This window comes from Catharus ustulatus, chromosome 10 (genome assembly GCF_009819885.2).
Source record: "Catharus ustulatus isolate bCatUst1 chromosome 10, bCatUst1.pri.v2, whole genome shotgun sequence".
Lineage (NCBI taxonomy): Eukaryota > Metazoa > Chordata > Aves > Passeriformes > Turdidae > Catharus > Catharus ustulatus.
In genome coordinates, this window is record NC_046230.1 from 12,695,020 (window position 1) to 12,707,790 (window position 12,771).

At 40.6% G+C, this 12,771-nt stretch overlaps 2 protein-coding genes across 3 annotated transcripts in view; both read right to left on the reverse strand.

Moving 5' to 3' along the window:
- Window positions 1–247: 247 nt before the first annotated feature.
- On the reverse strand, window positions 248–9,649 carry LOC117001039 (phospholipid scramblase 1-like). The gene is given in 10 exon segments (XM_033069201.1): window positions 248–658; window positions 660–689; window positions 1,895–2,056; window positions 3,103–3,264; window positions 4,061–4,281; window positions 5,383–5,425; window positions 6,425–6,582; window positions 8,004–8,072; window positions 8,845–8,873; window positions 9,590–9,649. Coding segments are annotated over 9 exon segments (879 nt in total). The 5' UTR covers window positions 8,852–8,873; window positions 9,590–9,649; the 3' UTR covers window positions 248–631.
- Window positions 9,615–12,771, reverse strand: part of PLSCR5 (phospholipid scramblase family member 5) — a 30,189-nt gene continuing 27,032 nt past the window's right edge. For both annotated transcript variants that reach the window (XM_033069204.1, XM_033069203.1), the window contains exon 9: window positions 9,615–9,699. The gene's annotated coding sequence lies outside the window, so the exon portion shown is untranslated. The remainder of the gene's footprint in view (window positions 9,700–12,771) is intronic.

Genomic DNA, 12,771 nt, shown 5'->3' on the forward strand with positions numbered 1-12,771 from the left:
TTATCAGCACCCTTCCAGCTCCCAGTGAGGAGCAAAGCACAGTTCTGTGAGCTCTGCTGGGGGAAATCAACTCCAGCTCACACTGACCCAGTACACCAGAGTAACAAAATTTTACACTGATGTCACATAGTTCTGTTCAAATGCATCACTTTGCTCTGAATGTACATATTTGATGTATTTGATAGGAAGAAGGAAACAACAGAATGTGAATACCAAGGCAAAATCACCAAAGAAAAATACTCAGGGAAAAAATGAGTGTCTCTTTATTAGGTTTAGGTTATTATTAATATTGAATATAAAAGTATTCCTCTTCTTTAGGAATCAAAGTATTATTATAGTGGTTATAAATAACTAGTTACTTTAAAATTACAGATTTATTGGGGAAAAAATAGTTTGCTATATACTTCTCTAAATCATATTATTGATCTGTAGAGATAAAGATTCCTTATTTGAATACTACAAATTATTTCACCAGATTAAAAAAATTAATAAAAATGGCCATAAAGCTTTTTGCTTATAGAAATGTACTATAACATGTATATTTCTCATACTCTTCCTGGATTTCTGCAATTCACTGGAAAGTTGGGAGATCCATGTTCTTCTTCCTTCCACAGAGAACATTTAGATTTCATTACCAAACTCCTGCTTGCTGATGTTTAATTACCACTATACTCAAAAAACATGAAGTCCTAAAAGGATAAAGAAAAAAAACCAAATAATTCTTAAATGTGGTTCTTATTTCCAAGATCCCCTGACTACTTTGCAAGATGTACACCTTCCTCTAGGAAACCTGAAACGGTGAGAAGGAGGTGGGGGCACATTTGCCATGCCCTCACCACCTGGGTCTCTCAGAATGGAGACACTCTCATCCACAAGAGACAGAAAGATGGCAAAAAACCAACATGGGAACTTTTAATTTATCACTAGCCAAAGCTATGCTTCCTTTACTCAGGATTTCTACCCTTTGTTCAACCTGACTCATTCCCTCTCATTTTACTCATTCCCTGTCATTTTACCTCACACTGGAGTCCATCCCAATAATGCTGTCTTTAGTTTCCTGGTGGGGCCCCATTTCTGTGCCTGAAAGCCCAGGTTGCTCACACTCACTAATGCTGCACTTGATGCCTTTGGTAGCACAGGAGCACACACAGCTGAACAAACCTTGCTCATGCTCTCAGAGGCTGGTGAGACCTTTCCAAACTCCAGGTGCTTCACATGCCCCTTTCCTGCCCCTCAGCAGCCCAGGCAGCACAGGAGCAGTGCATGTTTTGAAATGGCACCTTGATGCAGAATTGTACTGTGAGGTGGAAACAGGAGTGTGTTCCACACTGTTTCCAAAGAGGAGAGTGAGCTGCACTATTGACAGTCAGAGCAGCTGAGAAGTGCTCTCACAAGTTCAATGAGCTTAGCCTCCACAGCAGTCCCTCCATTTGGAAATCACTGCTCTGAGAGCATTAATCCTGCTCCGTTCAGTGCTTCACATGTTTCCAAAGAGAGGTGGCAGGCAGTGGCTGCAGCATCCAGCTGTCCACCAGCTCAGCTGGCTGCTCGGGCTTTACATGGGTCTCTTGGCCATTGCTAATGTGTATTTTTCTGGTTTCACCATCCATAAACTTGCTTTCCTTTGATAATTAATCTGTAATAAGTCTTTCCTTTTTTCAGTGTCACCAAATATGAAACTGTTCTTAAACACAATTAGCACTTCATGTAGTCTAGAATAAGCTTATTGTCTAAAATAATTCTGTGTTGCCTTTTGTGGTCAGTTTTGCACACAGAAGTTCACAAGCTGTCACTCACTTGAAGGAGCTCAAAATTGACTCCTTTACCATGACAATTTAAACATGGAGATGAAAAGGTTGGTTTATGTTCTTGTATTAGTGAATGACAGACTTACGATGAGGAAGCAGGCACCAATCATGACAGCTTTCATTTTCACATCAAGGTCCATTGGGAATGAGATTCCAAAGTTATCTGTATCCGTAAATGCTTCTTGCACCAAACCACTCCACTGCTTAGAAATCCTCCCAACAGCACAAGTCTCATCCACAGACTTCACCTATAGTTTAATACAACATTCAAAAAAGCATCATCAAACCTGTCAATTTATAATATTCCCAAATCCATTTTGGAATAAATCCATTTAAAAGCTTCAGACTGCTATTTTAATTAATACAGTTATTGACAGCAAGGGTTTGTATCAAAAGGCAATCAAACTATCAGAAAGTTGGTCTCAAGTATTAGAGCCATGAACTTGATTCTGAATCTGACTGGGAAGTTCAATTCCTTGATGGTGCTGGGATACAGCAACCACATGCACACACCCTGCTGGAAGTGGTGTCTTTTAGCCAATACAGTGAATTAGTTTCTCCTGCCATGCATCAGGAGCTGCTCAAGTGAAAATTAAACAAATTACATTCTTCTGTTCAAAAGGAGAGATTAGCCCTCTGGCAACACTGCGTTTTCTAAAGTTAGATCCAGCCTTCTGGGTCATGTGAAAGACCAGTTTCCAAAATAAAATGATAAAAATTTGCTGCAGTAACTATTTGCAACATCATTTTAAAAAATTAAATTGTATCCTCATATATCTTTTAATGTTCACAAAAAACAATGTTGCATTAATCAATATTATTTTAAAAGGAAAGTTGTAACTCTTCAGTCATTTAACTCTATATTTCAGGTCTAAATTATCTTAACTTACTAGTTCATTGCACGATTATTAGATGATTAAATAAGTGGTTGAAGGAAATAATTTTAATAGATACTTGATAGAGCTGCCTATATTTTTCTTACAGTCTGATATAACAGATTCAAAAAGATTTTGCTGCTAAATATTTTAATTAAGTGATTTGTGTGCAGCCACAGGGAATTCTCAGTGATCACTGCCGGGTGACTTTAACACATCATTTCTGGAAGCTTGTCTGGTTTGTCTAGAGTAATTTAGGTATTTAGAGAAGTTCTTTGATTATATCAGCATTAAAAGATGATGTAGCAATTCCTTAATAAATATTACAGTTCATTTGATAGGTAGTAAGCCAAGCAACAAACTAATACCAAACTACTATCTGAAAATAGATACATGCAAGCTGTTTTTACATTGCATACCTCAAAATTAATGTCCTCACAACACCGGCACATAATACATGGGCCAATAATTTTCAGTACATCCGTTCTTTTTTCATCCTGAATGGTAAACTTTGGCAGGCAGATATGCCAGTTCTGGACAACATAACCAACTGTTGTTCCTGGAGGCGCCTGGACTTCCAGCTTCAGAGGGAAGAGAAAACCTCTACATGAATGATCATGCTTTCAAATGCTAGTGAGACAAAACCCACACCAGCACACAAACGAAAACCTATTTTCCCACAACAATCTGGCCTTAAAAAGCATTTTTCTGTGAGTGTTTTCAGAAGACCACTCAAATCAAATTGCACTCAAATCAACTGCAGACCTCTTATTCAGTTTTTGCCTTCAAGAAAACAGTAAGAGACTCTTCAGGCTCTGGAGCACACAAACTGTGCATCTACAATATAAAGACCAAAGTCCAATGAAAGAAAGGCAATGAATATCCCAGAAACATTCAGTGAAGGCATTTTAGGGCGCAGCTACTACAAATGCCTCAGCAGGAGCTCTGAGTAGGCTTAGAGTTTCAGAAGTTGTGCCATTCCAGAATTATGTTAATATTTAAAAAACCTCATGATCTGTGTTGAATGTCACTATAGCTTTCAGAGCTGTAGAATGGAAACTCTAGTTGTTATTTTACGAAAGCTGTTGGCTTACTCTTCCATTCCAAGTCCACCCCCAGTGCAGATTTCAGCACCAGCCACAAGCTCAATGAGATTTTTCATCACCACAATCAGCATTGGCCAGTGAGTTGCAGCACACTTGCTTCTCCCCAGACCAAGAACCCCACGCACAAACCCCACAGATCTCTCTGCCCATACCTTATGGGCAAACCCTGACTCATTTCACCTCATCTCCTGCTCCAAGACATCCCCACCTGAGAGCTGCACAGGAGGTGCCTGTCCCAGGATGGGGAAGGAAGGGAGAGGCAGCAACTCACCTCCTGCAAGCAGCAGGGGCAGCAGCACGAGGAGCAGCGCAGGGGTCTCTGCAGCCTGATCACCTCGTGGCCCAGGTTGTCGACAATCCGGATGGTGAAGGGTCGTGATGCCCCACAGCAATTCCTGGTGAGGAAGTCTGTGTCCTCTGCTGCAAAGTACACCCTTTGTCCCAGGGCATTCTTGATTTCGTATTTGTTGCTTGTTTCAAAGCCAGTCACAACTGAAAAATGGGGAAAACCCTGCTAAATTCCTAGGAGTGCCTGGTCAGACACTCCCTGCTGCCTCTGCAGCTGCTCTTTGGGAAGGTAAGCCTTGCTCCAAGTCTGTCAGAGGCAGCTTCTGGCCAAGGGAAATGATAGGAAAGGACCCTCAAGCAGCAAAGCCTGGTGGAGAAGTTCAGAGGGAAGAAGGCACTGTGAACAAGGACATGTGGAAAGAAATGGAGATTCCCATCTGTCCCCAGTGTCCCCCCCAGCCACAGGCACCTGCTGCCTGGACAAGCACCACAATTACCAATAACACAGCAGGGAAGGTTCTCAGGGGAGGACTGAATGGATAACAATTAAAGAGAAGTGTGAATTTGGGGGTGAAGCCAGAAAAGGGCACAAATACATCCAGAGTAAGAAAGCCACAAAAAAACCCCTCTCAGTCAAGATTTACAGCAGCACACATCAAAAACGACAAAGCCAGGACAGAAATTTAAATTAATTTCTACAACAAATGAAAGCACTCTTTCAAGTTTCAGAAAGAACCAGAAAGAAAAATGCAGCAGCAACCTTAGAGGTCAGCTGGGATGTATGGTCCATCTTATTCTTTCTGTTTGAAAGGCATTGATAATACAACTTGGATATTCTTAAAGCACAGAATGAGGGGGGTAGAAGGAAAGCCATTCAGTTTGCTAAAACAGCAGGATTGCCTGTAAAAGGGACCAAAGCCACATGCCAGTCCGTGGAATTAGGTGGGATATGACAGGACAGAAAACAAGATCTTAAGCAAGGAAGAGAGGAAAGTAGAAATCATTGTTAACAAGTAACATTGGAAATGTGTGACTTCATCTATAACTAACTATATATCAACCATAGCATCTATAACTAAGATTATTCAGTTGCATTGCTGTGTATCTTTTGAGATATAGAACTTGCTGAAAATCTCTTCCCTCCTGTTTTCTCCTTCCTCTCTTCCACTTCTTCAGGACTTCTGAAGGAATTGAGATAGGTAATAAAGAAAGACAAAGGTGGTAACCACCTTAAAAACATAGTGTCAAAGAAAGCCTAAACTTTACTGTTCATGGAATTATTAGATTAAAATACTTTGTACTTACTCTCAAGAAGTTCAAGTTGCTGATGAATTAATACCTTGTCAATCTGCTCATGGTTGAAAAATTAAACAGAATAAACAAGTTAACAAGTTGTAACAAAGAAAAAAAGAAAAATTGTAGTTTTAAGAACCTCTGATCATTTTAGAATAAAAATGTATGGATCAATACATTATGTAGAGGCAGATTATCTCCCACTTGAGCTATGGAAATAGCTCACTCCCCTCCTTGCCCTGTCCCCTGCCAGTTTAGCAGAAGAGTGTTCCAGAGCACTGGAGCTGATGGGGGGAGCTGGACCCAAACTGCTCTGGTTACAAGCACACAGGGCTGACACATCTGTGCTCCTTTCAGGACAGAGCTCTGACATCATGACCCAGAGACTCCAGACAGACAAAAGAAGGAAATGGGGATATTTTAGAGCAGAAGCTCAGCTACTGCTCAGCTCTAAGGAAACTTCAAGGTAAAATCAGCCTCTCCTCACCAGTGCTGGTTTTTTTGCCTTTTTTTTGTTTTTAGCACTTTGCAAAACTGGCAACAATACATCAGTATTCATTTTTCCAGTGCTCAGATTAACTGTATTTTACAGTACACAGACATATTCAGTAATGTGGAAACAATTCTTATTTTGCTAATAACAGTCTCTGTGTTGTGAAGTCTGACTGGCAGCTCTACTAACAATACCAAGAGGTGGGAAGAAAGAATAATGTAGAAAATTAAGTGCTTCTAATGTGCTAGAGATACCCATATTATAGGTATTTATTCTATACACCTTTCCAAAGGACATTACATCTCCCAAACAGTAACTTCAGAAATGGGAAGGATGCATGGCAGCCCTGTGTCCCTCATCCTTTAGCACCCTGCTTGGCAGGAAGGTACTCCATAAACATCTCTAACAGGTATCTCTGCATTCAGAGATATCTTACAAAAGGCTTTGCTCAGCAGCCCTCAAGCAGCAACCCATGCAGCTTTATTGAGCTATTTCATGGATGCAGGCTGCTTCCCAGAGCAGAATACCTCATCTCTGGGGAAGGAGGAAGGGTGCAGGTACCTGTGTGAGGTACTCCAGTCCAGGAGGGCAGTTGGGAATAGAGGGAGGAATAGGCATCCAGATTGCCCCATTCATGTTGGGCTGGTGCTGGACAGGTGGAACAACAAATCCACCTGGCTGTCCCATGGGTTGTGGCTGGAATCCATAGTTCACTGCACCTGTGACATTTGGCATGGTAGGAGAGATACAGTTATGAAAGTTAAATGTTGGAAAAGAATTACCCCATCCATCTTCAAAAGAGTAATTTATTCACTGTTTGGAACTATGCAGATCCTTATACCTTACATATTTTAGTTATGAATACAATAATTCTCATAAAGGGAGTTAGACTGTGGGAGGTTCTGATGCTTCACACAAAGCCAAGCCAAATAAATAAAAAATTCTATCATTCTTGAATACACAAAAAATTTCATTCACATAGAGACAGTCAATTCAAAACACAGAAATAAATAAATGAAGTTTTTTTTATAAGCAGAGAAGAAATAATACTTTAAATTACATGAAAAGCATTGGCATTTACATGCTGCCAGTTGAGCAATTTTAAGACAAGGTTTTCCTGGAACTATACCTTCTATTTTTGTGGAAAGAAATGTTGTCCTTTTAGCAAAGTTCATCTAGAGTTTTCAAACCAGGTAACTCTCAGACCTTCAGCCCACAGGCTGTGGTCATAAGCAGGCCGGTACCTCAGGCGATGTAAACAGTTCCCTTTGGGAACTGAAAATCACTTTTATGTCTGAGCACAGGCTTTGCACACCACCCATCTACTGCTAATGTGGACAAGTGTGTGCACATACAGTTACTGAAAATAACAATTCTCCTGCCACCTCTGTGGCACAAGCAGTGAGTGCTTGTTCCCTGCTAAAGCCAAGTGTACTGACCTCAGAGTGCCTTGTCCCAGGATGCACAAGCTAGAACTTATGAACAGTACAGTAACTTAGGGCAAACATTTTGCTTTTTACCTCTGACTTATGCTCTGAGCCTGATTGTTAGATATTTATTGTGATTTGGTTCTTCAGAAAGAAATCATTGCCAGCATGAGAGAAGTTGTTCAGGAGTGCTGCATTTTGAAGTAGAGCAGAAAATGAGACAGGAGAGAGCAAGTAAGGGAAAGTGTGAGTAAAACCAACAGCAAAGTACCGCAACAGAGTGTGAAACAGGAACTGAATACGTGCAGAACTGCAAGAGGAAAGCAACTCTTTCTTCATTTCTGTATTTCTATAGAAAAATAAAGTGAAATACTGAAATAACATGATAATTTAAAAATATGATTATCAGTAACAACCTGCTGTATATTAATTGCAATCACTAACACCTAGCATACCTCCCTAGCAAACTCCCCACAGCAACCACTGAGGAACACCTGACATTTTTAACTCCTACCACTATTGGTATCGCTCAGCACATGCTAATATGTAGAACCACAAAGGAAAGAAATTACTTTTGGGCAAAACAGAAATTAAAAGAAATTCTATAGAATTAATAGCAGACAAGTAAATTAGAGATGATCACCCTTGTACAACCCCATATTCCCCGTGCTTATTTCCTAACAATCTCACAGATCTGTAACCAAGGCACCCACCTTGGTAAGTCCCAGGGACCTGCTGGGGGGAGCCATAGGGCATTCCAGGTGCTGTGGCAGGCTGAGGTTCTGGAAGAATGGAAAATATGCTCTGGATCATTTCTTCCTACCCTGGGTGAAAGATCTGACTCTTTTTCCAAAGTACACACAGAACAAAATCTAGGCAGCTGTTTTCTGTATAGCAAAATTATACATCAAGATCATACTTGAGAACAATGCCTGCATCAATAAAACTTAATGGAGGTCTGGTCCCTAAAGCACAGAAAAAAGACAGGTACTTCATGACACATGAAGATGTCACGGAATCACAGAATCATTTCGCCTGGAAAGAACCTCCTGAGATCACCTAATGCAAGCCCTGCTCAAGCAGAGTCAGTTTACTCTGACTGAAGCAAAGATGTTTTTGTTCATTTATGTTTAGAAATTCAAACATTGCCAGGAAGTGACAGGCTGCCCTCCAGTACAGAACATGGCAGTGAGCCATTTCCCTCAGTGTAAAACCCAACTTCTTCAAGTTCAGACCATACTAATGCCTCACCAGGAGATGGAGAGGGTAATGGATTTTAAAATATTTACCAGCTTCAGTTTGTAAGCAGAAATAACTTGAATTTCAAGATTACTAAATTATTTATTATTTTTGCTTAACTTCAGAAATCAAGATCTGCAAATGTAAGCTCTATATTTTGTAAAATATTCCATTTTAAAATGTAAATAATTTCAGGTTAAAACATTCATCCATATTTCATATAATTAGAAGTCTTAGCTAATAGCTAAGCTAATATGGCTTGAATGTGTTGTCTGATGCTAGCAAAAGTTGACATTTTAGTTATATTTTACTCACCTTGCATTGTTGTAGTTCTTGTCGTTGTTCTGCAAAAGAACATTTTTGTCTCGTGATTTTTTAAATATATAATTTCACACAAGAGCAATTCAGAATTCTCTATTGTTGATAAAATTTATTTTCTTCTCTAAACTGTATGGGAAAGTGAAACTACAAATACAAGCAAAACTAAATATCTCAGCTTCCTTCTAGTCTATGTCTCCACTACTACATAAGTCTGAGTTTTCTATGCCTGCAGTCATGCTTCGAGGATTCTGAAATCATCCTCAACTCAGAAAAGCATTGGGATGTGCAAGACTCCATTGTGCAGCCATTGAGAAATATCCTGTAATTCCTATGCACAATTTACTGCAGTAATTTAAGGACAGCTGGTTCAGTGTATTGATGCTGATCACAAAACCTGCTCAGGTAAACCCTGGAGCAGCCACACTACCAACTACTCAGCTCTTTAAGCTATTTCACTTCCCTAGTGGTACTCCCAAATATCACATATCCAGTACTTGCCTTCACAGGATAACAAAGAGTTATTGGCAAGAGGAATTAAAAAAAACCTAAAAAAACAACCAAACAATATACCAAAAAAAAAAAAAAAAAAAAAAAAACACAAAAAAACCCCAAAACCCAACCAAACAAAACACACCCACAACCTAACCCAAAACAAAACAAAACAATAATAAAATAAAACTACTAAAACCACACATAAAAAAAAACCCCAAAACCAAAACACAAAAAAAACCCCACTTACCGATAACCTTGAGAGTTATTTCTTTCTCTGGGGTAATTAGTGAAGCACGACGACAGCAGCAATGGCTATTACAAACAGATCCAATACAGTCAGGAGGTCCAAAGGTGGAACTGTAAAAAAGAATGGTACAGGCACTCCTTTTTAATAGGATTGAAAGCTTTAAAATAAAAAATAAACCTAGTTGTTCTTTAAAAATAATGCAGTTCAAGAAAAACTACCACTGTATTCTTTCTGTTATGATTATTCTAGCTGCCTCAGTTCAACAAAGAGGTACGAGGCTGAAAAATGAAACCAAAAGCAATTCCTCCCTGTCTTTCACTTCCTGAGTAAAAGATCTCAATGTCTGATGCTTCTGGAATGTTATGGAACTAGCTCACTCTCCAAATCCTACAGAACGTCCTATTTCAGAGCAGCTGTTTCAGTTTCTTGTAAAACATTCTTTTTTTAATATACTTTTTCTTCCACTTTACTAGCTCTACTAACAAAATCACTGTCCTGTTACACACACTTTAATTGGGTTGGTTAATAGGGTAGACTGGAATGTAGTCACTGTATGAATGCAGGAATATCACAAATCACAGAATAATTATTTAAACTAGCAAAAGATCAATTTATATTGTGAGGTATTCCAGCTACATGAACTTCAGTGAAATACTGAGAATTACAATTAAACCCTTTGGTAAAAGGAAAGTAGAGACAGAATCACATGATTTATTTAAAAGAAAGGCTTTGTAGTCATCCAGAATCTTTCATTGTCCCTGCAACCACACACACAAGCCACTGTACAATCTAGGATTTAGAAAAGGTTGATATGCTCTGTAATAGAAAGCAATAAAGATTTTACAAAGCTCAGCAATCATTTCATCCCAAGATAGTTCCATTTTTATGAATGTCCATGTTTCTTTTCCATCACTTTCTCATTTTCAGAACTACATAACACAGCTCCATATCCCCTACCATGACACATGTCACTAGATATGCTGCAAGTCAGACATGTCGTAACTATGTTAACTATAGGGCTTCTGCTTTATATCAGAAAAACAGAATGATAAGTATTTCTTATCCAGCATGACAAATAGTTTAATTTCTTATCCAGCTCACTACAATGGTGCAAAGAGCATGTTAATGTTAACTCCCAAGCACAAACATGCTTAGTACCGCATAAATAACAAGCCAGACCCTTTCCAAGATTTCTAAGAAATTGTAATATTCAAGAAACAGGAAGCCAAATACCCAGAAGGTATGCATTAGTTCACCTTTTTTGTTTTGTTTTGTTTTTCTACATTGCACACCTGCCCTGCCTGCCCCTGGCACGGCCCGGGCAGCACACCTGGCACAGCCTGGGCAGCACACCTGGCACAGCCCGGGCAGCACACCGGGCACAGCCCGGGCAGCACACCTGCCCTCCGTGCACTTGTGCAAGCTGTTGCTCCGCTAAACGGATACACCGGGATTAACCCGCACCCACCAGCCGCAGAACGTGCGGCGTTCTCCCCATCAGTCCCGTGTCACAGCCCCGCTGACCGTCCCCATCCCCAGCCCCATCCCCATCCCCATCCCCGCTGACCATCCCCATCCCCATCCCCATCCCCATGCCGTGAGCACAGCCCCGCACACCTGGAAGCAGGAGCGCCTGGAAGGGTGCCGGTCGGGCAGGCGCTCCCAGCCGAGCACAGCTCTCACAGCTCAGTCCAGCCCAGCTCCCCCAGCCCAGGGCAGCTCTCCTAGCCCGGCACAGCTCTCACAGCTCTCCCAGCTCTCCCAGCTCTCCCAGCCCAGCCCAGCCCAGCTCTCCCAGCCCAGCCCAGCCCAGCTCTCCCCGCCGCTCCGGTGCGCTCCGGTCCCTCCCAGCGCTGCGGGGCGGGAGCCGGGGCAGGGCCGGACTCCGGGCAGGAAACTGCTGCCAGCCCTGCCAAGAAACGTCGACATTTCTACAGCCTTGCTCTTCCTGACGTTTGCTTTTTCCGTTTCTATCAGCATCAATACATTCAGTCCTTTTAAAATTAATTAATTGATTGATTGATTAACTTAATTTCTGCCTTTTAGTCAGAGGACATGAGGTGATAACGCCAAGTTGTATGTCCACCCTGAAAGGAGAACAAATGTACTGTTATTTTTGAACAATTTCACCTTGCTTATAAGGCAGGATCTCAGGGGTGAAAATATATTCATGTGGACTTCATAGTTACAGGAACAAGAACATAGAATACTGAACTGTTCACAAAACAAAGGACTTGGAGTAAGTTGGCTCACGCCCTGATTAACAGCTCTGGGGAACCGATCTTCTGCAGCCCTCTCTGTACATTCATGTACGTCAGACTGGAGGGGCTGGTGTACACATATGCCCCTGAAAGGAAACTGCATTTCATGAAAACCACACAAATCTGATCACAGTAACTGGTGCATGCAGGAAACCCAAAACTGGGGGTTCTATAAGTGCAGGTCACCTTGGACATACTCTGTAGTCTGTCTCCTACCTCCCAAAATAAGCTCTCCATTTCAATATTGAACTTTCCATAAGAAAACCAAACCTAAAAACCCTTCCCGAGCTATTTTTCTAGCCTTGCACTGGATTTCACCTAAACAGATTTGACAAGGATTTGGCAATTTTATTTTTCTTGTTTCCTCGGGTACAGAAAAATCGAATCTAAAGCTGACTAGCATTTTCCCACACATCTGCACTGAGTCCACTAAGAGGATTAATAGCAGACACCAAGAAATAGGTTTTAAACATCTCTTAAGAAACAGGTATAGAATTATTTTGACATGGTTGGCAAATTAGAAATACATGGTAGCTTTTGATACTACCTTTCTTTTTTACAGGAATATAGCATAGTTATATTTAGCTTGGTTCAGACTTACACTCTGAAATTCAAATGGTATTGTCGAGCAAACATGACTTTTTGACATAGAAATGAATGTTATTTCTTAGATGAGAATATTGCTGTCCTATCAGAGAGAAGATAGCAGCATATCTCTTCCTTTCATGCATCTGTAACTAGGGAAAAAACCTATTCACCTGCAGTGGCAAAAAAAATATGCCATGATTCACAAAATACAAAGCAATTTACCATAAATTGGAATTTACCACGTAATTTACCACGAAGTCTTTACCATATCAAATAATGTTCCAGTTCTTTTCTTATCTAGCTAGGATCAGTGATGTTGTAACTGACAGCGTT